We start from the raw sequence: 27,816 nt of genomic DNA on the forward strand, positions 1-27,816 counted from the left end.
CACACACACACACACACACACACACACACACACACACACACACACACGCCAAAAAAAAAAAAAAAAGAAATCCTAATAAAATCACAACTACCACATTTAAGGCTCCTTAAACATCTTAAATCCTAGATAATTTATAATTTAATACTTAAATCCTTGAGTTAAACTTATTTTGGATGCTATCTTCAATAGACAATGTAGTTCGTTTCCCAAAACAAACTGGTAAGATTAACAGTGTGATAACTTTGCTGTCTGATACGGTCTCACTAGCAGCCCTGGCTGGCCTCCCAACACCCATTACTCCTCCTCTGTCTCATGAAAGCTGGGATTACAGTCATGTGCCACCAGCCTCAGTTAGTACCACCCAATAGTAAGGAGTATATATATATAGTGATCTTACTATTTCAAATTAACTATAAAACACTCTACCTCAATTAGTAAAAAAAATATATGTGACTTTTTTTTAAACAATACATGCATGTTCAATTAAAGTTAGTGCCAAGGTGTTCTGATTCTTCATTGTTATTTGTTATTAATTTAGTGTGTGAGTGATATTTGTTAAGTATGGGTGCTCACATGTCACAGGGTGCATGTGGAAGCCGGAGGCCACCCTTTGGGGAGTCTGTTCTCTTCCACCTTATTACTGAGACAGAATCCCTCTGCTGTTTCTGCCTCTGAGGTTCCCACTGGAGCTTCCAGCCAATTCTTGTGCCTTTCCAGGAATGCTGAGATCACAGAATTGAACTACACCTAGCATTTATGAGGTTCCAGGATAAAACTCAGGTGGTCATTTACACAGTTAAGAGCTTTACCCTCTGAACCATCTCTTCAGCCCCCAGTCCTTAAATTTTTAAGAGAATCTTAGTATTGCTAAAAGAATATACAGAAACCAATTAGCTGAAGATAGACAATATTATAGTGAATTTCTTACATAGGCACAAGTCTTGGTGTAATCTTATTCACCTTTTATGTTTGTTCAAGAAATGTCTTAGGGGAACTATTATGCATAGTGCTGAAATGTTCTTCAGAATAATGTTTATAATTCAGTCTCAATCAAGTAACTATAAGGAACATGAATAACAAACTAAACTAGTTTATGCAATTAATGTAGCATTTGAGCCTATTTCAAAATTTCTAAGTAAGGTTATGTATTTAAACTTGTATATTAGGGCTAGAGACATGGATCCATCGTTAAAAGCATTGACTGCTCTTCCATAGGACCAAAGTTCGATCCCCAGCATCCACATGATATCTTAACAACCATCTGTAACTCCAGTTCTTGGGGTTCCGACGCCCTCTTCTAGCCTCTGTGAGAACTGTACATGTATGGTACACAGACATACATGAAAGGTTAAACACTCATACACATTAAATAAAAATATTTTAATTAAATTTTAAATTAAAACAAACTAAAAAGTGCCTACCTCTAATTCTACATCGGCTCGCACATACTGTCGGGTCTTTGGATGATTAAGAAGGTGCAAAATTGTAGTAATGAGGGCCTCATTTATTCGACTTAATTGGCAATCAATCACATTTTTCAGGATGGTGTTTAGTCCGCCTCGAAGGGCTACCACCTCTGGGTTCTGAAGTGCTAAAAATGAAAGAAAAACTAATTATATTCAGAGTACTGAGTATTTAAAACCTCCTTTTATCTTAAATCTTAAGTTCCCCTTTGGATTTGAAACTTTCTAATTACCTATATTTACAAGTAAAAGATAGCAAGTTATAGCTGCCTTAGTATCTTTATTTAAATTTAATATCACTTACGATCTTTTCCCAAAGCCTGAGTTTTAAAATGCCTTTGAACAATTTTGTCATATTCTTTGAACATATTTTACTGGATATTTTTTTCTTCAATTTCAGGGTTCATTATACTGTGAAGACATTAGCCATATGGTCTTTTTTTCAAGTATTTTATAGAATTTGTCATTTTCAATTTTGCTTCAAATAGTGTAATTTTATGAAGATGTACACAATCATGCATGCACACACAGAAACACACACAGAAACACACACAAGAGCTTCTATAACTTTAAAATGAAAAATTTCTTTCTTACTCTGAAGACTAGAACTGTTCCTTGCATGTAATTTGTGGATTTTGTTGTGGAACTTCTGTTTTGAAACAGGGCCCAGAGTTCAGGCAGGCCTCATATGCTCTGCTCTGTCTGTGTCCTGAGTGCTGGGATAATAGGTGTCTATCACCACGCCTGACATGTATGCATCTTAATGATACATGTCACTCTGTCATAAAGTTAAAATTTTTTAAGATAAATGATATCATTGAAATTATAATCTCAATTTTCCCTCATGAATATTTAATTAACTATCCCAGCATGTTTCTCAAATTGATTTTTATATTTTTTTTCTTTCTTTTTTTTTTTTGGCAGGGGGGCAGAGCTCTACTTGCAAGCTGCCTTTGAATTTGGTATCTCGCTGTCTCTGTCTCCCAAGAGTTTCTGAGATGACAGTTACATGTTATCACGCTCAGCTTTGATTTTTATATGTAATGATATGCCAACCTGTTTTTCAAAATGGGATCTGCAACTTGTTTTTAAGTTTTTCTAAAAATAATGAATAATATTAACAGTTTTTAAAATACGAAAGACAAAGTTTCCTTTCTCCTCCACTTTTTTTTCCCAAAATGTTTCTTGGTTTCTTCTGTCATGTTTAGTCTCCTGGATGATTTCAGAATTAGGTTTTCTGAAATTAGGTGGAACCACATAGAGGCGCAATGCACAGACCTTACAGATCAGTGATGTCTGGACAGTTCCACCAACTGCCCAAGCAGGCTCCATTCAGAACCTCACTGTCCACAAAGTTTCAAAGTGCTCCCTCTGCTGTACTCACTGTTCTTATTCTCCACAGTGGATTAGTTCTATCCTCCTGAAACTCAATTTGACTTAGACACTTTCCCTACATACTTCATCTATCTTTCCTACATATTTCTTACGCTTATTTATTCTAGTCTGATTATTAGTGCTGAACTATACCAAATTTGGATTTTCACGATTTCGCAGTTGCAACCATTTAGGTCATGTCTTCACTTGATTCAGTTCTCTCTATGTATGTTTATAGTTGACAACTAACTGTTCTCCAATACTGAAACTTCATTTACTACGTCACCAATCTGGTTAAACATTTTAAACAATGTGAGAGTATTGTCTCAAAACATAAGGTGCAAATTGACAGAGGAAATATGGAATGTTGACCTCCGGCCGTCACATGAATGTGTGCACACATCATGCACAGCCATATTAAAAAGTGCATACTAAGTGTTGATTTAATAGAAGCTCCCCCCCTCTTCCATTACTTTTTCCAGAAATGTTCTGGTTCCTCTGCTGAGCGTGAGTAACCTGTAAGATTAGTTCCTTCTCTCTTCAGCAGTACTGTGTAACTCCACATTACATTACTCTAAGTACAGCTGTTCAGGTATTCCAGGCATTGGCATGCAGCAAATTTTTTTTTTTCTGTAAAATGTGTATGATTTCCATTCTAGAATACCAAAGAAGTAGCCTTCTAATTATCTAAATATGTTTCTGGATGTAATTACTTGCTTCTTTATTATTTCACAAAGTTTCATTTCATTGAGTTTTTAAGCATATAGGTTAAAACATCTTCTAGTTAAAAAAAACTCCTATTACATTTTTCTCCCTTATTAAGGAATTTCTCAACTTAAGAGTAAATATTTTCTTCTTCTAACTAATATAAATTAAGGCTGAGCAATCTGTCTTGTTACCTAATAACAAATTTTAATTATACCATTGTTTTCACCCTGCTTATCATAGAATTGAGTATTTCTCTTCTTTCCTACCCTGGTTTGGTTACCCACTTACATTTTGCTTCACTTTATAATACACGTAGATCAATATACTTTTCTAAGTCCCAGACATTGGTATATTAAATTTTTTTTTGCAATTTTCATAATTATATTTCTGATCCTGCTTCCAAACTAGGTATTATGGACAATACACTGAGTCTTCAGGAGTAGAATGGCTCTTCGTTTTTAACTTAAACTTTATTATTTATCACTACAAGACAAAATATGATCTCCATAATTTCTACTTTTTGGGAACACCAAAAAAAAAAAAAAAAAAGATTCCAACCATCATTTTCTTGGTACTTAAAATTATATTCCATTGATAATAAATGCTTTTTCTAAAATGTAACTAATTAGCCATGTAGGTATTTGAAAATTATTTGCTTTTACTATTTTACTTAACATTTGTTATTTTGCTTGTTGCTCTGCCAACAAGCATTTTTAAAATTCCATATAATAAACTGTCTACTAAAATCTCTGTATGATTCATTTGATAATTCAAAGTCTTCTTTTCACCCAGTGCCAAGATACATGTTATTATTCTCACTTTTTTCACTCTATTCTTTGATCCCTAAAAATGAAGGTTTTATTAGAATTCATTTTGTGCACTGTAGACTATTATGTTTAAAACATCTCAAGATACCATATCATCAATGTCAGAAGGCTAGACTTTAGATTTTATTATTGGAATATCATGAAATTTGAAAACATATATGAATTTGAATTATTTGATAAATGACACATCTACTTTTCTATCACAAATGAGTACTTTCATGTTTTTGTAGCAATAAAAAAACATTAGGAAATATTACATGTACTTTATAAACCACTTCATTATTTGAAGAAAATTCTGACCTAGTTCACAGATAATGGCAATGCATGCCCGAACCATTCTGTCTCTTTCTTGAAGTCCATCATTTCCAACTGCGATCAACGAGTTGGCCAAAGAACTAGGAAACAAGGAAGCATTCACAGTAATCATCTGTAACAGAGAAGAATCAGAAAATAAGTAATTTAATTCTTAGCACATTTTAAAATTCAGTTTGTTGAGAGGGAGGTAGTTAAGGGCACAAAGCTCTTGTAAGATTGAGGCACCAATTTTAACATTCAGCTTTATATATATATGGATTTCTATTACTGTAACTAATAAATATTAACAATACTTACTATGGGGATGTTTCTGTGTTTTTTTCCTAATAATCTAAAACTAAACTAACTGATAAACAAGACTTTCCATTTCTAAGATTTTAAGTTCCTCCGGAATAAAAGTGGCATCTTAAACAGCTCCTCAGTGACACGAGCAGTGGTGAATAGACCACTGTGCTGCTCCATCACCATTACATCCCTGCCACTTACCTCTGCTCCTCCCTTATAGTTACTGTTACTTGTTGCTATGCCAGAGGGCAGACTGGCTAATCCAGAATATTTTCTTGATATTTAAACAATTCTAAGGTAGACCGAATATATATACTTCGTGATAAAACTTTGGATGAACCTCATGTCAAGGTCAAATTGGCGATAAAATAACTGAAACTCTGGAAATAGGTCAAAAGTGTCTACCTCTGATGTAAAAAGCAGGAAGAAAATAAAGCAGGTGACAAACTATTGTTTAAGATAGATAACAGCGTAAAGCAGGAAAGGAGGTTTTATTTGAAAGGGAGAAAAGTAACTTCTCCTAGATGTTACTGGAGTTAGAAACCTATTGGAAGAGTTAAGATTAGTGTCTGACACAGAATACAAGATGACTGAAGAAAGACACCAGGTAAAGTATAGGAGGATCAAAGGAATAATCTGTGCTGGACAGCCTGACTGTATCACAGGTGGCTTATATCATTTGAGCAGCAGTAATAATACATGGGTCAAATGAAATTAAAGAATGCAATTTCACAATCATAAAATAATTTATTTCCAATCACCAAACTCAAAGAAAGGTTTCGTAACTGTTTCTCAGTCAATTCTTTCTACTAATCAAATAAAGGAGGATGAATGTAGCAGGGTAGAAGAAAGCGATCTTCTTGGGAAGGAGGAATCTAACCTCTTATATTTTAATTGACTAGGGTAGTAGTATGGTGGTCACAGTTTTTGTGCTCATGAGAAAATGTCCACCACAGGACTGGAAGATGGATTAGGAGTTAGGAGTACAGATCCTCTTCCAGAGAAGCCAAATTTGCAACCAGCTAGGGGATCCAGCACCTCTGCCTTCTGCATCTGCAACCATGTGCAAATATCACCTGCCCTATATATACATAATTAAAAAAATAAGTTTAATAAATTTTTAAAAATTGCACAAATAAAATTTATGTAATAGATTCTGAGTTGACTAAGACAATTTAGCTTTCCAAATTAATAGACTACTAATTAATAAAGTAGTTAACTTTGCCAAATCAATCATCTTTTTGAATGAGACTTCTTATATGGAAAATGAAGATATAAACAATAAAAAAGTTCCAACAATTTCAAGTACAGTAAGAAATTCTACTCTAAAATTTAATATGCTAAACACATACTTATTTATTCAATAGATTATATTATGGACCAAATACATAAAATTAAATGTTTATAAATGAAATCATAATTTTTTATTTTCCAGGGAGATAAATGCCAAGAAATTCTTAAAGTCAATGAGATCAAAGGATGCTCTCCTCACTCATGTATGAATACTTAATAAAAGAAAAACCATAAAATGGTTTATGCTTTGTGGACACTATTACAATCATCTTTTCTGGCAGGAATGGACATATAAAGCAAAGATTAAGATGCAATTATATGCACAAGTGACACAAAGCAGTTCCATAACATCTGAAATTTGTGCTGTGGTTGGAAGGTTGAATCAAGAGTAGAAGGAGGAGGAGATTAAATGAGAAGCAAGCAATAACTGAGATAATGGTAGTTCTTCGCCCGCATGAATAATGTCATAAAATGACAGTTTGAACAGAAATGGCTGGCAGACCCAAGGTAGGCTGCTGTGGATGTAAACATGCTTTTGTTTTTATCCCAGGTGTGGGATACGGGTCTGATTCTGATTGTTCACCAGGGCCTGCCTAGTGCAGGCTCGAGAGGAGCCATTTGCCAGCTGCAGATAGTTCAAATATGAGGACCCTGGAGAAGGAATAAATGTCAGGGCCAAGAGAGAATCGGGAGCGCCAAGAAAAAAAGAAAGCTGCAGGTACTCCCCCTGCTGCCCTTGACTGCTACTTATGCAGCTGGATGAGAAGAAGTTGGAGATATCCTGAAACAAAGACTGGACTTTCCACAAGGAAACCAATGGCCCTAACCAGCAAGAAACAGGTTAAGAGAACTACTCCCTATCCCCACTAACTCCTTTCTCTCCTACCAGGTACTATGGTGATGGAAGGGATGGGGGTAGAGAAGGGATAAAGAGGCATTAAGAAATCAAAATAAAATACAGAAAAAAAGTACACCAACAAGTGATTCCCTATGTGGAGCTTGGAATAGAGGCGTTAAGAAACGAAAATAAAATAGTTAAAAAGTTTGCCAACAAATGGTGCCCAGTGTGGGGCTTAGAATAATGGAAAATATGGTTTTTAATGACCTAGAGGAGACAGAGGGTATGGAGAAATGGATATACTGTTTCATGATATGAGGAAAAGGTTTACTGTGGCTACTGCTGCTGGGCTCTCTCCGGCTTTGATCCCACAAAGGATTTTCTGGTTTTACTTCTCTGTCTTCCATTTTAAATAGGGTTGTGGGAATGGCTGAACAACTGGAAAAGTTTCGAGTGAATATGGAGGGATGTAAGAAACAAAAAGTAGATGAGAAAGAAAATCAGAAGTGTCACTGAATTCTCTCACTTTTCAAAGGATTGCAGAGTAGGCTGTGCAACTAGAGAGTTTGCAGGTGGAGATGGAAGCAATTGGGAAACGAATATCGCTGCTGGAAAAGGGAGAGAGAGAGAGAGAGAGAGAGAGAGAGAGAGAGAGAGAGAGTGTTCAGACCTGGTACCTGAGAGCAGGAGTTTCCCAATATTGCCGCCCTGCCCAAGAACTTTCTGTGTCACGTTCCCACAGCCTCCAGGTAGGCTGTGGAGCTGGGAGGAGTAGAAGGCTGTACAGGGCAAAAGGTTTAAAGAGAAACAGCCTGTTTCAAGAAAAAAAAGTTAATCTTGGGTGAACTAAGCTGCCAAAGGAGCAGCCTCTGGTAATCAGATTACCACTATTAACTTTCCCAGTAGCCACCAAAAACCTTTGATATCAAAATGTTCGGTGCTTCATCACTTGAAAAGAAACTGTGACCAAGCTACTAAAAGCCTCAGAGCTCAAAATGGCTGGTGTGTTAAATCTGGAAAATATGGCATGTTCCGCCAGAGAAGCAAGTAAGCCGTTTCTGGCAGTACTGGATTCTCAGCAAGAATGTTTAAGTTTCTTAAAGTTTGTAGATGCTGTAATAAAAAGGTCATTTGACTACTGAATGCATGTCCAAGAGGGACATAACAAGGTAACTTCTTGCTGTCAGGAAACAGCTTTGGAGTCCTAGCTCAAGGCTCAACAGTGAAAAGTACTAGCCTTTCCAGACAAGAGCAGCCAAGAGTTATCCAAAATGAGTTTGGTTTCTTGATCATCTCCTTTTAAAAAAGCAACAACAAGTCTCATTCATATTTAAAAAAAAAAAAAAAAGCCATTTTTTTAAAACAAAGAGGGAAATGTTGTGGACGCAAACATGTTTTTGTTTTAATCCCAGATGTGAGATATGATTCAGATTGTCCACAGCAGCTAACTATATGCTTGGTGCAGGCTCTGAGGAGCGTTCTTTGCCAGCTGCAGATAGTTTAACTCTGAAGACTCTGGAGAGGGAATAAATGTCAGGGTCCAGGGAGAGAAAGGGGCTTGCAGAAGGAAGGCTACTGCTGCTCCTAATGGCTGTTGATACAGTTTGAAGAGAAGTTGGAGATATCGTGAAACAAAGACTGGGCTTTCCACAAGGAACTCAAGGGCCCTAACCAGCAGGAAGTAGCCTAAGATAACTACGCCCTTTCCCCACTAACCTCCTTCCTCTTCTACCCAGTACTGGGGTGTTGGAAGGGATTGGGGTGGTGATGGAAGAAGTTTTGAGAAACCCAAATAAAATAGTTTAAAAAGTGTGCTAACAGGTAGAGCCCAGAAGTAGGGCTTGGGATAGAGGCATTAAAAAAAGAAAATAAAATAGTTAAAAAGTACTCCAACAATAGGCAGGTTATACTTAACATTCATTAGCCAATGTAGCTTTGGAAATCTGGACACTAGATTCTCACTCTGGCTTTCCCACTATCTTGTGAATATCAAGGGCATGTGGTTCCACCAAATGAAATTCTTATAGGTACAAAGAAAACAACCCTGATAATATTAATTCCTACTTTAAAAATAAAAAATTTCATATGAATATAAACATTGCATGTTAAAAGTGAAATATTTTCTAGAGTGAGTGAGTGAGCGTGTAGGTGTATGTATGTGTGCACATGTCCCAGTGATCGAAACCAGAAGTCAACATTGGATGCCCTCCTCAGTTCCGCTCCATCTTATGTCTGAGACAGGGTCTCTCACTGGACCGGGAATTCACCGACTCAGCTAAATTGGCATATGTCCCTCCTCCCTAACACACACACAGTAAATAAATGCACTAACTTAAAAAAATAATAAAAATTAATAATAAAATAATAATAAATTAAAAATAATAACTTGGCCCTGTATTTTCCAAGAGAGAAAAATAGTGAGGAGAGTGCTATTGTTTTACACTTTTTTAAAAAACTTAAGTTTAATAAAAGATAGCTATGGTATATTTGCTTCTACATCACTCTCCTGTGCTGTCCCATACAGAGAAACCATTGGAAAGCTTGAATGTATACAGAATAAGGAAAAGCAAACAGAGACAAAATAGATGTAATAAAAAGCAAAATAACTTTTTGTTACTTACAAAAATAATGACAGGCTCGCAGAACCTCTAAAAATATTCTAGGGCCCCTTCACAGTTGTTAGAAATGGGCTATACTGCACCTGTCGTGGGGGATTCAAACTCAGGGCTTCATACCTGCCCAGTAGACGTTTGACTGACTAAGCTATCTCTTCAGTTCCCCCAAAGTGTTCGCCCCCCCCCCCCAAGACAGGGTTTCTATGTATAGCCCTGGCTGCCCTGGACTCACTTTTGTAGACCACACTGGCCTCAAACTCACAGAGATCTGCCTACCTCTACCTCCCTGAGTGCTGGGATTACAGGTTTCCACCACCACACCTGGCCTAGGTTTTTTTTTCAAAGGTGTTAGTATTTTTAGCATATTAATACATATTAATTTTTAATGCAAGATATGTTTAAAATATAACCCCAACACCAAAGAGTTCTGTGAGAACAAATTTTTGTTTCTTGTCATGAGTATTCATAGCATTAGGAAGAATTTACAAACAAACAAAAAGTATAAACATTTTAAAATTTAAATATGAAAGGCTGAATTACAGTCCTGAACTAACAGTTTTCTTAAAACAAGTTTCCATGCCCATCCCCCAATATCACTTTCACTGGAATTTCAATCTTCTTTAAAGAAACCACTCCCTTTCCTTATTCTTTACTATGATAAACTTGGGGACCATTACTGAACTATTAAGGCAGACAACTGGAAAAAAAAGAGGAAAAGGAGGAAACAAATCCGTATACTAACTCTGCAGTCCACTATCTAGAAATGCAATGTTTTTAAACATTGAAAAAAAAAAAAAACAGTAAATAAATTCAACAATTAAATAAGTTAAAGTTGGATCTAGTGGTATATGCCTACAGTTCTAGCATTATGGAGGCTGAGGCAGGAGGATCAAGTTTGAGGCCAACCTGGGCTACATAGTGTATTTCACCCAGCTAGAGCCACATAAAAAAACCCCGGTTTTAAAGCATCAGTAATATTAGACACTTTCACACCCACAAACATACACATTAATTTTATGAATTAGCTTCCCTCAAAGGGACAGATACAACACTAGTCTTAGAATGTGTTCCAATCAAATCTACTTTCACCCTACACTCTTGGTTAGTCATGAGGCTATTACATCAACAACAGCTGACAGTAACTTCTGTGGAGGAGACCCAGAAGCTTTGTGGATTCCCTTTAATCAAATCCGTTTCTCAGTTTAAACAGTAAAGCCATAAGCTGGAACTGTTAATCACAAGTGCCCATGGACTATGTCCAAATTTGTCTTGAAAGCAGTGAGCATCTGTTTTAACATCCATTTTATTATTCTATTAGCTAGAAAGAACCACACATTACAGAAAGATGAAGATGGCTGGGGGCAAAAAGTCCATTCTCTAATAACAAACCATAACATTTACATGTCCACTACAGACAAAAATACTCAACATCATCATTTTTTAAGAAAAATGTTCTAGCTATCCTCAAGTCACATAGACTGATTACACAAATACTCACGCTTAAACAATCGACTTACTTCATAAAACTTCACAACAAAATTAAAATGTTTAATAAAAATTTGTTCTTTAAATTTTAATGAAAACATTCTCCAGCAATCTAAATACAGAAGCATTTAAGATGGAAGCACTCTCCTTTCTCTCCTGCAGAGCATACCTTTCTGACTAAGCGAAGGGCTTGTGTCCTCTCCACCTCGTTGCTCTGCTGTATGTCAATGCACCTAATAACATACAAAGCATTAGTCATTGGGAAATCCTGTGTAACAATACCTTACAGAATAATCCAACAGAGTTTTAAAACTTCAAGAAACAGTAGTACATGCTTTTCTAGTAAACACAAATATTTAAATATCAATTAAAATTGCAAGGAAAAAAAGGGTGACACATCTACAAAGAAAGAATCACAACATGGAAATAATCAAAGGACCAAAGACATACAGAAGGTTTCACCAACATGATAAAACACAAAACAAAAAATCTCAGCAATGTACATAGACTATAAAGGGAATATCTCCAGGTTGTTTTAGTTTGTGATTTTAATCAAAGTTGAAATTCTATCTACAATGACTCTTTTTCAATGGAATATTGTATTTTAACTAGGCATAGTGATTCACCTTTAATCTCAGCACTTGGAAAGCAGATGCAGGTGGATCATTATATAGAAGCTACCCCACTATATAATGAGTTCCAGGACCACCAGAGGTACACAGTGAAATCCTGTCTCAAAACAAAACATAACAAACAACAACAACAAAAACACAAACAAAACAAGCTGAGGGCAATGGAAATCCCATCATTCAGGGAGGCAGAGGCAAGTGGATCTCTGTGAGTTAAAGGCCAGCCTGCTTTACAAAGCAAGTCCAGGACAGCCAAGGCTACACAGAGAAACCCTATCTGGAAAAACCAAAACCCAAACCAAATAAAATTCTATTTTACTAAATAATTTAGAATTATTTTCAATAACATTTGATAAAAATTTCACTTAGTTGATATTTTCTTATAAATTGTAAGTGTAAAATTTGAAAGAGTATTCGTTTTACGTAGTAACAAAATTGCTTTTCAAAAATGTATGTTAGGCAGTTTAGTATTTTAACCAATATTTTATAGTGAGGTAAGCTACTATTCAAAAACATTTCTGTTTTGTCTAAATGTAAATAAAAAATGGAGAAGAGATACAGTGTCTGCTTGAGGTTCGAGTTCGGCAACACTCTCACACATAACATAATCATGCAGATGAATTTTGCATTTCTGGCTATTACCAAGAAGCTTGGATAATAACCAATCCTCCTGCCAAAACCAACTATAAAAATTGAAAATTTTCCTTCAGACAACTACTACTGAAAGAAAAATAGGAGAAAAACCTGACAAGACAAGGAAAAGGAGCTCCACCTTCAATCAGCCATTTCTACTGGGAACATCTGTCAGCCCCAGCTGTAGGGCAGTCAGAGTCCTGCAGGACTGGAAAGTGACTTAACCTTAAGGCAGGTAAGTAACCAAAGGAATGTGAGTTAAAAAAAAAAAATCTGCATACAATGTTCTCACACTGGTCAGGATCTATGCTGTGCAAAGGCAGGAATGGGGTTCAAGAAGCCTACTCTGAGAAGCACAGGACAGAGATGCAGCAATACAGAACTGACTAAGAAAGATGCTTGGGCCAGAGCTGGCCAAAGAGGATCTGCTAAATGGCCACACTTTTAGCTTTAGACCCCAAATTGCTACTTCCTTGGACATCAGCAAAACCCAAACTAGTGCAATATGGCAAGACTCTTGAATAACACTGTCTTCAAAGGAAAATGATAACATGATCCATTGCTGGCAATTTTAAACACAAATATTTGTACATAACTAGTGATAAGCCATGATTTAAAACAAATACCCAAACAAAAGTCTGAAGACCTTCAAATCAGAAGAAAATTAGAACAAAGAATACAGATTTACATAAAGAACTGTCAGACTTCAAAAATAACTAGCCTATGTTCATGAAAATAAAGATGGAGAAATAAAGCAGAAACATTTTTTTAAAGGAGTAAGATAATTCATAAGGCAATAACTGAAATAAATATTAAAGAGACTGACTTACTTACAAACAGAATAGACTGGAATAAAAGAAGTAAACAGTAAGCCTTGAACTATGATGATCAAAACAAAACAAATCCCACCAAAGGTTAAATAATACAATAAGGATGCCATACACATGGGTGGCACTATAATCAGTGTAGATGGGAGGATTCAAAATGGTGGTGCCAAGAGCACACTCTGTCTGATTAGTAGGTCAGCAGTGACTGCATAGCAACCAACAGACCAAACCATAGGCCCCAGTGATTGTTCCCCAGGTGAGAAGAAATTCCATAGTGGAGGAAGCAATTGGATCCGATCTCAGGTTACAGAGCCAACCCCCAGGAAAGTTCCCAGGTTCCAGCAAACACCCAGTCATCAGCCCAGAGCCACATGCCTGCGAGCACTACTCACCGTCCCAGACAGAACTGTGAGCCCCAAAACACCAGAGACTGGGTTTCCTAGTTGTAAGGAAACCCTACAGAAACATCAGGTCCAACCTTAGGACACCTTGCTAATCCCAGGGGCTCTAGTCTCCAGCCACATTCCTCTGTGCTATGCTTACTGGCCACTAATCACCTCCAACCTCAGACCTACAAAAGCCTGGGACCCAAGGGATCAGGCCCAGATGCTGCTCCAAAGTTCAATCTGTCTCCCTAGTGAAACAGACCAAACTTCAGGGTTCCCTGGTTCTTCAAGAGGCATGTGCACAAGCAAAAACAATGTATGAGCAGAAGCAGCTCACTAAATTCAGAGCAAGAAAGCCAGTGGCAGGGCAGCTATCTCCTCTGGTGAGAGGAAAGCCCCAGCTCTAAAAGAGCCCAGTTAGCCCACAGGACTATACACCTGAGAAGAGCTATGATAATTCCCTGAGAAGCACCGGTCATGCAGTGACCATACCCAAAAAACTGAGGAGGCCTCCTTCAGGAGCAACCATCTTCCTATCAAGGGGATGTACCCCACCACCCTGTCATCCCCATGACTCCAGCAGGCACCAGAAACTAACAGCCAACACCTGAGACAGCCGTTAAAGGCCAGCATAAAAGCACAATCAACAAAAGCCAAAGCAATATGGCATCTCCAAAACCCAGTTATATAAGGTCAACCAGTCCTGGATCCCTCACATAAGTGAAATTCAAGAAGATGACCTTAAATCTATGTTTATGAAGATGATGATAATAGAGGAAATTAATAAAATCCATAAAGAAATATAGGGAGATAAAGTCAAACAGTTTGTGGCCTTTAGAAAGAAAATAATTAAATTACTGAAAGAAATAGAGGAAAGTTCAAACAAACAAATGAAGGAATTGAAGTTTGAAAAGCAGGAAAATACAAATAAACAGGTAAATGAATTCAACAAAATGGTTCAAGATCTGAAGATGGAAATGGAAACATTAAAGAAAACACAAACAGAGGAAATCATGGAGAGAGAGAACTTACGAAAGAAAACAGGAACTACAGAGGTAAGCATATCTAATAGACTACAAGAGGTGGAAGAAAGAATCTCAGGTGTTGAAGGTACAATGGAAGAAATCGATACATCAGTCAAAGAAAATGTTAAAAGAAATGTTAAATGTAAAAAATTGCTGGCACAAACCATCCAAGAAATCAAAGACAATATGAAAAGGCGAAACCTAAGAATAACAGGAATAGAGGAAAAAGCAGATTCCTGTCTCTAAGACCCAGAAATTATTTTCAACAAAATCACAGAAGAAAATTTCCCCAATTTAAAGGAGAGGCCTATAAGTATAAAAGAGGCCTACAGAACACCTAACAGATTAGACTAGAAAAGAAAATCCTCCCACCACATAATAATCAAAACACTAAATATACAGACAAAGGAAAAATTACTAAAAGCTGCAAGGGAAAAAGGTCAAGTAACATATAATGGCAAACCCACCAGAATCACACCTGACTTCTCAACAGAGACTATGAAACCAGAAGGGCCTGGACGGACAGGTATCATGAAGACCCTAAGAGAACACAGATGTCAGCCTGGACTATTATACCCAGCAAAACTCTCAACCATCACAGATTGAGAAAACAGGATAGTCAACAACAATCACAAACTTAAATAGTACATAACCACAAATCCAGCCTTACAGAAGATACTAGGAAAAAAAACAAAACAAAACAAAACAAAACAACAACAACAACAACAAACCCAACCCAAGAAGGCTAACAACACCTAGGAAAACACAGGAAATAAAAAACCTCACCACAGCAAAATTAAAAGTAGCCAAGCACACAAACTGCCACAACAAACATCAAAATAAAAGGATATAACAGACATTGGTCACTAATCTCTCAACGTCAAAGGACTCAACTCTCCAATAAAAAGACACAAACAGGATGGATGTATGAACAAAACCCAACATCCTGCTGCATAAAAGAAACAAACCTTAGTCATAAAGACAGATATTACCTGAGTGTAAAGGGCTAAAAGATGATTTTCCAAGCTAACGGACCTAAGAACCAAGCAGGAGTAGCCATTCTAATATCTAACAAAATAGATTTTTAACCAAAAATTAATCCAGAGATGGAAAAGGTCACTTCATACTCATGAACAAAAAATTCCACCAAAAACACATCTCAATTCTGAATATCTACGCCCCAAATACAAGGGCACCCACATCTGTAAAAGAAACATTAATAAAACATAAACCACACATAGATCCTCACATATTAATAGTAGGAGACCTTAACACCCCATTCTCATCAAAGGATAAGTCAACCAAACAGATAAGAAACAAAGAAATAATGACACTAACAGATGTCATGAATCAAATGGACCTAAAAGACATTTACAAAACTTTTCACCCAAACACAAAAGAATTTACTTTCTTATCAGCACTTCAAGGAACCTTCTCCAAAATAGACCATATAGTTGGTCACGAAGCAAGAATCAACAAATAAAATAAGACTGAAATAATCCCTAATATCCTATCAGACTACCATAGACTAAAGCTAGACCCCAACAACAACAACAACAAAAAATAACAAAAAGCATACACACACATGGAAACTCAACAACTCTCTATTCAATGACAGCCAGGTCAGAGAAGAAATAAAGAAACTGAAGGCTTCCTAGAATTCAATGCAAATGAAGGCACAAGATACCTAAATTTATGGGATATAATGAAAGCAGTGCTAAGAGGAAAGTTCATAGCACTTAGTGTATTCATAAAAAAAATTTGAAACATCTCATACAAACAACTTAACAGCTCATTTGAAAGCCCTAGGGAACAAAGAAGCAGACACACAAGAGAAAAGTGGACTGCTGGAAGTAATCAAACTCAGGGCTTAAATCAATAAATTAGAAACAGAGAACAATTCAAAGAATAAACAAACCAAGAGCTCATTCTTTGAGAAAGTCAACAAAATAGACAAACCCTTTACCAAAAGACAAAAAGGCAGAGAAACACTATCCAAATCAACAAAATCAGAACTGTAAAGGGGGGACATAACAGACACTGAAAAAATCCTGACAATCATTAGGTCTTACTTCAAAAGCCTATATGCTACAAAATTTGCAAATCTAAATGAATTTTTTTGATTGATTCCACTTACCAAGGCTGAATCAAAATCAGGTAAATAAATTAAATAGTCCTGCATCCCCTAAAGGAAAATAAGCAATGATCAAAAGCCTCCCATCCAAAAAATGCCCAACGCCAAATGGTTTCAGCACAGAATTCTACCAGCCCTTCAAAGAAGAACTAACACCAATACTCTTCAAACTGTTCCACAAAACAGAAACAGAAGGAACACTAATAAACTCATTCTATGAAGCCAGTCACCTAGACACCTAAACCTCACAAAGACACAACACAAAAAGAAAATTTCAGACTACTTTCTCTTATGAACATTGATACAAAAATACTCAATAAAATACTCTCAAAATGAATCCAAGAAGACATCAAAGATATCAACCACTATGACCAATTAGGCTTCATCCCTCTGCAGGTTCAATATACAGAAATCCATCAATGTAATCCACCAGATAAACAAACTAAAAGAAAAATATACACACACACACACACATGATCATCTCCTTAGATGCTCAAAAGCATTTGATAAAATCCAATACCCTATCATGTTTAAAGTCTTAGAGAGATCAGGGACACAAGGCACATACTGAAACATAGTAAAGGCAATATTCAGCAAGACTATAGCCAACATCAAACTAAATGGAGAGAAACTTAAATTAATTTCATTGAAATCAGGTATAAGGCAAGGCTGCCCACTCTTTCCATAGCTCTTCAACATAGCACTTGAATTCCTTGCTAGAGCAATAAGACCGTTGGTTAAAGGAGATCAAGGGGATACAAATTGGAAAGGAAGAAGTCAAATTATCACTATTTGCAGATGATATGATAGTATACATGAGTGACCCCAAAAAATTCTACCAGAGAACTCCTACAGCTGATAACCACCTTCAAATAAGTGGCTAGATACAAAATTAAATCCAAAAATCAGTGGCCCTCCTGTATACAAAAGACAAAAGGGCTGAGAAAGAAATTGGGGAAACACCTTTCACAATAGCCACAAAAAAACCAAAACAAACAAACAAACAAACAAAAACCCCTGCTAGGCCATAGAGGAAGACTTTGCAGCCAGTCCTGAAGATACCTGATAAAACAGGGTCAGATGAAAGGGGAGGCGGTCCTCCCCTATCGGTGGACTTAGAAAGGGGCAGAGAGGAGATGAGGGAAGGGGGGTGGGATACAGCTGGGATACACTTAATAAAATGTAACCAATAATAAAAATTTTAAAAAAAGAATAAATAAAAGAAAAAGAAAAAAAAAACCCATAAAATATCTTGGTGTAACTTTAACCAAGCAATTGAAAGACTTGTATGAGAAAACTTCAAGACTCTAAAGAAATTGCAGAAGATACCAGAAGATGGAAAGATCTCCCATGCCCATAGCTTGGCAGGATTAACGTAGATAAACAGGCCATTCTAGCAAAAGAAAACTACAGATTGAATGTAATTGCCATTAAATTACCAACACAATTTTTTACAAAACTTGAAAAATTCTCAACTTCATATGGAAAAACAAGTAAACAAGAACAAATAAAAAAATAGCTAGAACAATCTTCTACAATAAAAGATCTTCTAGAGGTATCTTCATCCCTGATCTCAAGCTGTACTATAGAGGAACAGCAATAAAAACTGTATGGTACTAGCACAGAAACAAAACGGTGGATCAATGAAATTGAATTGAAGACATAGAAATAAACTCACATACCTACAGACACCTGATCTGTATGCCAAAACCATACAATGGAAAAAAAGACATCTTCAACAAATGGTGCTGATCAAACTAAATGTCCACATGTAGAAAAATACAAATAAACCCGTATCAATCACTGTGCACAAAATTAAAGTCCACGTAGATCAAAGACCTCAACATAAACCCACCCAGAGAAACTAAATCTGTTGGAAGAAAAAGTGAGGAAGAGCCTGGGCTCATTGGCAGGAGCCAACTTCCTGAACAGAACACCAACAGCACAGACTCTTAAGTTCAACAATCAATAAATGGGACGTCAGGAAACTGAAAAGCTTCTGTAAAGCAAAGGATACTGTCATCAGAACAAAACAACAGGCTACAGACTGGCAAAGGATCTTCACCAACCCTGTATCTGACAGAGGGCTGATATCCAGAAAATATATAAAGAACTGAAGAAGTTTGGCTAAGGGTTTGTCTATCTTATTGATATTCTCGAAGAACCAGCTTTTAGTCTCACTGATTCTTTGAATTGTTTTCTTTGTTTCTAATTTACTGATTTCAGCTCTGAGTTTGAGAACTTGTCTGCTTCTTTTTTACGTAGGGCTTTTGGGTGTCCCATTAAACTGTTTGTATGAGAGGTCTCCAACTTCTTTCTGGAGGCACCTAGTGCTGTGAACTTTCCTCTTAGCACTGCTTTCACTGTGTCCCATAGGTTTGGGTAAGTTGTGCCTTCATTTTCATTGAATTTTAGGAAGTCTCTAAATTCTTTTTCATTTCTTCCCTGACCCAGCTGTCATTGAGTAAATAGTTGTTTAGCTTCCTACATGTGTATGTTGCCTTTTGTTATTTCTGTTGCTGTTGAGGTCTACTTTTAGGCCATGATAGTCTGACAGGTCACAAGGAATTATGTCCATCTTCTTGTATCTATTGAGGCTTCCTTTGTGCCCAACTATATGGTCAATTTCTCAGAAGGTTCTATGAGGAGCTGAAAAGAAGGTATACTCTTTTGAGTTTGGGTGAAAAGTTCTGTAGAAGTTTATTAAGTCCATTTGACTTAGAGTACCTCCTTAAGTGTCACAATTTCCCTATTTAGCTTCTGTTTAGATGACCTGTGCCTTGGTGAGAGTGGAGTGTTGAAGTCTCCCACTATTAAGGTGTTGGGATCAATGTGTGAGCTTTAATAATGTTTTGTTTACAAATGCAGGTACTCTTGTATTCGGGGCATAGATGTTCTGGATCATAATGTCCTCCTGATGGATTTTTCCTTTGATGAGACTGAAATGCCCCTCTTCATCTTTAATTTATTTTGGTTGAAAGTCAATTTTATTCAATATGAATATAGCTACCCCAGATTGTTTTCTTGGTCCGTTTGCTTGAAAAACACTTTGTCAGAGAAACACTTAAAGAAATGCTCAACATCATTAGCCACTAGGGAAATGCAAATCAAAACGACCCTGAGATTTCACCTTACACCATCAGAATGGCCAAGATCAAAAACTCAAGTGACAACACATGCTGGAGAGGTTGTAGAGAAAGAACCCTCCTCCACTGCTGGTGGGAATGTAAACTTGTACAACCACTCTGGAAATCAATCTGGTGCTTTCTCAGACAACTAGGAATATCACTTCCTCAAATCCCAGCCATACTACTCCTAGGCATATATCCAAAAGAGGCTCAAGTACACAATAAGGACATTTGCTCAACCTTGTTTGTAGCAGCCTTATTTGTAATAGCCAGAAGCTGGAAACAGCCCAGATGCCCCTCAACTGAAGAATGGATGCAGAAATTGTGGTACATCTACACAAGGGAGTATTACTCAGCAATAAAAAACAAGGAAATTATGAAATTTGTAGGTAAATGGTGGGACCTGGAAAGGATCATCCTGAGGGAGCTGTCCCAGAAGCAGAAAGACATACATGGTATATACTCACTCATATAGACATATAAAACCTACTAAAATCTGTACATCTAAAGAAACTAATCAAGAGAGAGGACCCTGACTAAAACGCTCAATCCACATCCAGAAAGGCAAAGAGGATGGACATCAGAAAAAGAAGAAAACAAGAAACAAGTTAGGAACCTGCCACAGAGGGCCTCTGAAAGTCTCTGCCCTGCAGACTATCAAAGCAGACACTGAGACTTATGGCCAACTGTTGGGCAGAGTGCATGGAATCTTATGTAAGAAGTGGGAAATAGTAAGATCTGGAGAGAACAGGGACCCCAGAAGGAGAGCAACAGAACCAGAAAATTTGAACACAGGGGTCTTCCCAGAGATTCATAGTCCAAGTACCAGGCATGGAGATAACCTAGAACCCCTGCACAGATGCAGCCCATGGCAGTTTAGTGTCCAAGTGGGTTACATAGTAATGGGAAGAGGGACTGCCTCTCACATAATCTGATTGGCCTGCTCTTTGATCACCTCCCCCTGAGGGGGGAGCAGCCTTACCAGGCCACAGAAGATGACAATGCAGCCACTCCTGATGAGATCTGATAGACTAAGATCAGAAGGAAGGAGAGAAGGACCTCCCCTATCAGTGGACTTGGGGAGGGTCAGGCATGAAGAAGAGGGAGGGAGGAAGGGGGGGGTTGGGAGGGGAGGAGGGAGGGGCTTATGGGGGGATACAAAGTGAATAAAGTGTAATTAATAAAAGTTAAAAAAATTATTAATCATAAAAAAAAGAAAAACACTTTGCCAGCCCCTTATTCTGAGGTAGTGTTATCTTTGTAGCAGAAGTGCTTCCTCAAGATCCAGCTATAGCACTCCAAGGCATATATCCAAAACATGCTCAAATATACAACCAGGACATTTGCTCAACCATGGTCGTAGGGGCTTTATTTGTAATAGCCATAATCTGGAAACAACTCAGATGTCCCTCAACAGAGGAATGGATGGAGAAATTGTTGGACTTTTACACAATGGAATACTACTCAGCAATTAAAAACAAGGAAGTCATGATATTTGCAGGCAAATGGTAGGGAGTAGAAAAGATCATCCTGAGTGAGGCATCCTAGAAGCAGAAGGACACACACAGTATATACTCACTTATAAGTGGATACTAGACCTATAAAATAGGATAAACATACTAAAATCTGTACACCTAAAGAAGGTAAATGAGGAGGAGGACCTGGGGTAAGAGGATCATTCCTCACTTAGAAAGAAAATGGGATGGACATTGGAAGTAGGAGAAAACAAGAAACAGGACAGGAGCCTACCACAGAGGGCATCTGAAAGACTCTACCTAGCAGTGTGTCGAAGCAGATGCTGAGACTCATAACCAAACCTTGGGCAGAGTGCAGGGAATCTTATAAAAGAAGGGGAAATTAGTAAGACCTGGAGAGGACAGGAGCACCACAAGGACCAAATATATATGAGCACAGGGGTCTTTCTGAGACTGATTCTCCAACCAAGGACCATGCATGGATATAACCTAGAACCCCTGCTCAGACGTAACTCATGGCAGCTCAGTATCCAAGTGTGTTTTCCTAGTAAGGGGAACAGGGAGTGTCTCTGACATGAACTCAGTGGCTGGCTCTTTGATCTCCCACCCCCTGAGGGAGGAGCAGCCTTGCTAGGCCACAGAGGAGGACACTGCAGCCAGTCCTGATGAGACCTGATAAGCTAGGGTCAGATGGAAGGGGAGGAGAACCTCCCCTATCAGTGGACTTAAGAGAGGGGCAAGGAGGAAATGAGGGAGGGAGAGTGAGATTAGGAGGGAATGAGTGAGGGGGCTATAGCTGTGATACAAAATAAATAAACTGAAATTAATATAAAAAAAGTAAAAATTAAAAAAGAAATCATGGCAGATTTACACAGTGGAATACTACTCAGCGTTAAAAACAAGGGAATAATGAAATTTGCAGGCAAATGGTGGGAACTAGAAAAGATCATCCTGAATGAGTTATCCCAGAAGCAGAAAGACACACTTGGTATATACTCACTGATAAGTGGATATTATATCATATAGGATTATCGCACTAAAATCTGTATACCTAAAGAGGCTAAGCAAGGAGGAGGATTCTGGGTAAAATGATCAATCCTCATGCAGAAAGGCAAAGGGGATGGACATCGGAAGAAGGAGAAAACAGGCAACATGACAGGAGCCTACCAAAGAGTCCTGTTGAAAGACTTTACCCAGCAATGTATCAAAACAGATGCTGGGACTTATAGCCAAACTTTGGGCAGAGTGCAGGGAATCTTATGAAAGAAGGTGAATATAGGAAGACCTGGAGATGACAGGAGCTCCACAAAGAGAGCAACAGATCAAAAAATTCTGGGCACAGGGGTCTTTTCATAGACTGATACTCCAACCAAGGACCATGCATAGAGATAACCTGATGAAACCCATGACAGCTCAGTCTCCAGGTGGGTTCTCTAGTAATGAGAACAGAAACTGTCTCTGACATGGAGTCAGTGGCTGGCATTTGGTCACCTCCCCCTGAGGGGAGTACAGCCTTACCAGGCCACAGAGGGGAACAATGTAGACAGTCCTGATGAGACCCAATAGGCTAGGGTCAGATGGAACGGGAGGAGGACCTCCCCTATCAGTGGACTTGGGAGTGGCATGGGAGAAGATGAGAGAGGGAGGAGGGATTGGGAGGGGATGAGGGAGGGGGCTACAGTGGGGATACAAAGTAAATAAACTGTAATTTATAAAAATATAAATCAATTTTTAAAAAGTAAAAAAAAAAAAAAAAACTGAAGAAGTTAAACACCAACAAAACAAGTAACCCAATTAAAGATGAAGTACAGAGCTAAACAGGGAATTCTCAACAGAGGAATATTAAATGGCAGAGAAACACTTAATGAAATGCTCAATGTCCTTAGTCATTTGGGAAATGCAAATCAAAATGACCCTGAGGTTACACCTTATACCCTTAAGAATAGCTAAGATCAAAAACTCAAGTGACTCATGCTGGAGAGGATGTGGAGAAAGAGGAACCCTCCTCCATTGCTGGTGGGAGTGAAAACTTGTACAACCACTCTGGAAATCAATCTGGTGCTTTCTCAGACAATTAGGAATAGCACTACTGAGTATATAACCAAAGGCGCCCCACCATTTAGCGAGGACATTTACTCAACTATGATCATAGCAGCTTCATTCGTAATAGCCAGAACCTGGAAACAACCTAGATGTTCCTCAACAGAAAAAGGATACAAAAATTGGTGCACATTTACACAATGGAATACTACTCAGCTTTTAAAAACAGGAAATAATGAAATTTGCAGGAGAATGGATGGAGCATCCTGATTGAGGTGAAACAAAAACAGGTATGGTATACACTCACTCATGAGCGGATATTAGGCATATAATATAGGACAGCCATACTAAAAGCTAGAGACCTAAAGAAGCTAAACAACAAGGACGACCCTAGGGAGGATGCTCAAATCTCATTCTGAATGGCAAACAGGATAGACAGCAGAAGTGGTAGAAGAGAGCAAACAAGATGGGAGCCTATTATAGAGGCTGAGATTCACAGTCAAACTTTGTCAGTGCACAGAGTCTTATGGGGGGGGGGTGGACAGAAGGACACAAAGAGGACAGAAGCCCCACAAGGAGCCCAACAAATCTAAAAAACATGAGCCCAGGGGTCCTGTAGAGACTGACATACCAACCGAAGACCATGCATGTAAAGGACCTAGACCCCCTACTCCGATGTAGCAGATTGTCAGCTCAGTCTCCATATGGGTTCCTGAGTAAGGGAAGCAGGGGCTGGCTCTGTCATGAACTTGATTACCTGCTCTTTGATCACTTTCCCCTGGTGACGTGGCCTGGAAAGGACATAGAGGAAGAGGATCCAGGCAATCCTGATTAGACTTGATAAGCTATGGGTAGATGGCAGAGGAGAACTCCACCTTTCAGCGGACTAGGGGAAGGAGATGGGCGGAACAGGGAGGGAGCTTCAAAGGAGATATATATTGAATAAATTGTAAAAGATCTTAAAAATTTAAAAAATTTAAACACTCACACAAAGATGATCAGTGTAGTACAGACAGAGTGCCATGGGAGGGTAAAATATAACACGCAAAACCCAGCAGCTTTCCTATGGTGATGGTAGAGTACAAAAAGAGAGAAGGAAAAGAAAGTATTGACTGACAGTAAGAAACTGCCAGAAGACACCAACATTCACACACTGAATAATAACTAGTAGATGGGATTAGAGAGATGGCTCAAGAGCTGTTGCTGTTCTTACACAGGACTCAGGTTCAGTTCCTAGCACCTGTCACATGGTGGTTCACAGCATCGGTAACTACAGTTCTAGAGGATCTGGTACCTTTTTCTAACCTCTTCAGGCACCAGGCAGGTACATGGTGCATAGACATACATGCAGACAAAATACTCATATATATAGTTAATAAATAAGTATTTCTTTTAAAAAAAAATAAGCATTCCTAGTGGCAAACTAACCTTCAAATATTAAATCAAAATGAAAATGTTTATGAACAAATAAAAGATGAAAAAATTCACCTTTTGTAGGCATGTACTACAACAAAAAAAAACCAGTAAGAGATTCATCAATTAAATAGCAATCCAAGGAAGTATGAGGTGCAAAACCTGGTAAGCAGACTCTCACCTGCAAATACTTACTGGGGCAAGTAATTAACCCTTGGTAGAATTAAGAAGCATGTAAGGCGTTAAGTCGTAACAACAAACAAAAGCGGAAAAGTGCAGAAGGTTTATTATACTGTTCTGACTGGCAGTAACAATGGCAGACTCAGCACAGCAGGACAGTTAGAAGTGACAAGGGTCAGGAAGGAAGTCCAGCATGAGACCTTGTCTTGAAAACACAAACCTAACAAAAAAACACCAGAAAAGAAAAATACAAAGAACAGATGTGACAGAAGCACCATATGTGGAAAGATGACAAGCTTGAATTTACAAACACTGAGAAAAGCAATGACAGGAAATGTGCAGCGAGAGAAAAGCTGACACTACAGGAGCAGACAAGAGCAGCACTCAAGAGAGAGGCAGTGCTTAAGACAGATCTTTCCAAAGCACCAAAGGCCGAACTCAAATCTAGCCTCAGTGAGTTCCAAACAGACAGCCAATACAGAAAACTGAGTGTCTGCACGGTGCTGTCCCCACCAACAGAGGTCAGCCACAATTTAAAACAAACAAAAAACTAACCCTGTAAGGTTCTCTGGTCTATTTTAATCATATAGGGGAAAACACTAACCCACTTTACAAGATTTACAAAATATCTTTCAAAGAATAAAAAAGGCGACAACTTAGTTGTTTCATAAAATATGCTCCTGATGCCCAAACCAGAAAAATATATTAATGGAACTGAAAATGACAAGCCATCAGTATAGTTCTCAGCAGAGTAGGAAAGCAATATTAAGAAGCATAAAAGTAGTACTGGAAAAGAGAGTGCAGGGAATCCTATGAAAGAAGGGGGGGGGGGGGGAAGATAGTGGGACCTGGAGAGGACAGGAGCTCCACAAGGAGAGCAACAGAACCAAAAAAATCTGGGCCCAGGGGTCTTTTTTGAGACTGATACTACAACCAAGGACTATGTAAGGAGATAACCTAGAACTCCTCAAAGATGTAGCCCATGGCAGCTCAGTATCCAAGTGGGTTCCCTAGTAAGGGCAACAGGGACTGTCTCTGACATGAACTCAGTGGCTGGCTCTTTGGCCTCCCCTCCCCTTCCGAGGGAGGGAGGAGCAGCCTTGCCAGGCCACAGAGGACAACAATGCAGCCAGATAAGCTAGCAGTCAGATGGAAGGGGAGGAGGACCTCCCCTATCAGTGGACTTAGGGGAATGGGAGGAGATGAGGGAGAAAGGGTGAGATTTGGAAGGGAGAGAGCTACAGCTAGGATACAAAGTGAATAAACTGTAATTAATATAAAAAATAAAAATTTAATTTAAAAAATTCCCAGTTACTGAAGGGGGAACCACTATGTTAACTTTTTTCTGTAAACTAACATTAATGATTATAATAAAGTTACCTTGCAATAAAAAAAAAAAAAAGTACTGTAAAGGATGAGTCATTTGCTCTTAATACTTATGTGCATAGGAAGCCCAACACAACCCATAAACTGTACAGTGACTTTACCAAGACTGCTATGAAAGAAGAAAATATGACCTGCTTTCTATATATCAACAGCTAAAGACAGGGAAAAAACATGACATTAATTACTGATAGCATTACAAAATCTAAGCCAATGATGACAGTGCATGTCTAAAATCCTAACGCCCAGGAGGCTGAGGAAGGAAAATCATTAAGTTTGAAGCCAGCCTGGACCCTGTCAAAGCAAAAAAATACAACATGAACAAATAAATAAACCCACAACAACCACCAAAGCTCCAAATTTAGTGAATATGAATAAACTCCACAACCTGGTCAAGACCTCAGAAGTGCCACTTCTAAAAACAAACAAACAAACAAACAAACACATACAGCAATATCTCCAAGGCTAAACACACATGCATCACGTTCCAACATTTCTATCTGTATACACACTTATAAGAAATGAGAACCTCACAGACTTACACAAAAATTTCAGGGCAGATTGGTTCAAAATAGCTCAACACTGAAAAACTATTCTAAATGAATAGATAATACTGTGTTCTAATTCCTAAAACCAAATACTTCACAGAAAAAAAAAGATAACATGGGAGAACCTTACAAGTAACGAGAAAAGAAATAATGTATACTTATGTATGTGGATTTTAGGTTAATATGTAATGTAAAATGCAAGGACAAGAAACTAGTTTAAAAGGAGAAAACTATTTTACAATTGCCTGAAAGTATAATGGAGCCTTCCTGTTATGCTAAAAACAGCCTTAGTCATGTATCATGTATGTTTGCAAAAATTATCAAGCTTTACACCAAAAACTCATATACGTTTTTATTATATGCTAAACTCAACACAAAACTTTAAAAGCATGCGTAACATAAGCAACTCTGGGAAAGTTACCTAGCTATTAAATAGTCCACTTTCAATTTTAACACCTTCTGCAGAATACTGGAATCTTGGATGAGATATCGCAGTGCTCGCAACCCTGCTGCTCTCACTTCTTTTGCTTCATTTAATAAAGCTAAGCGCAAACTGTTTGAAGACAAAAGAAAGTTTGGTTACATGAGTTTCAAAGACATAAAGATTTCAATGTAGTTTACCTAGCCCTCATCTAAAATGCTTGGAATGAGAAGTATTTCTGATTCTTTGTACTTTTAGACTGGGACTACTTTAAAGACTATGCCAAACCGAGTATCTCTTATCTGAGAATCTAGAATCCCAAACTCTTAGAACACTTGAAAGGACTCAAAGTCTCAAATTTTGGAGCATTTCAGATTTTTCATCCTTCAGG

The 27,816-nt window shown here is 37.9% G+C and overlaps 1 protein-coding gene across 4 annotated transcripts in view; it reads right to left on the bottom strand.

Annotated features, from left to right (window-relative positions):
• Rictor (RPTOR independent companion of MTOR complex 2) overlaps positions 1 to 27,816 on the bottom strand; it is a 114,331-nt gene that overhangs the window by 47,846 nt on the left and 38,669 nt on the right. For all 4 annotated transcript variants that reach the window (XM_055601055.1, XM_055601053.1, XM_055601054.1 and 1 more), the window contains exons 5-8: positions 27,426 to 27,557; positions 11,373 to 11,436; positions 4,673 to 4,799; positions 1,422 to 1,591 (exon numbers count right to left, since the gene is read on the bottom strand). In XM_055601055.1, the coding sequence (XP_055457030.1) occupies positions 1,422 to 1,591; positions 4,673 to 4,799; positions 11,373 to 11,436; positions 27,426 to 27,557 (493 nt within the window). The remainder of the gene's footprint in view (positions 1 to 1,421; positions 1,592 to 4,672; positions 4,800 to 11,372; positions 11,437 to 27,425; positions 27,558 to 27,816) is intronic.

This window comes from Psammomys obesus, unplaced genomic scaffold, assembly GCF_907164565.1.
Source record: "Psammomys obesus unplaced genomic scaffold, mPsaObe1.curated_primary_1811, whole genome shotgun sequence".
NCBI lineage: Eukaryota > Metazoa > Chordata > Mammalia > Rodentia > Muridae > Psammomys > Psammomys obesus.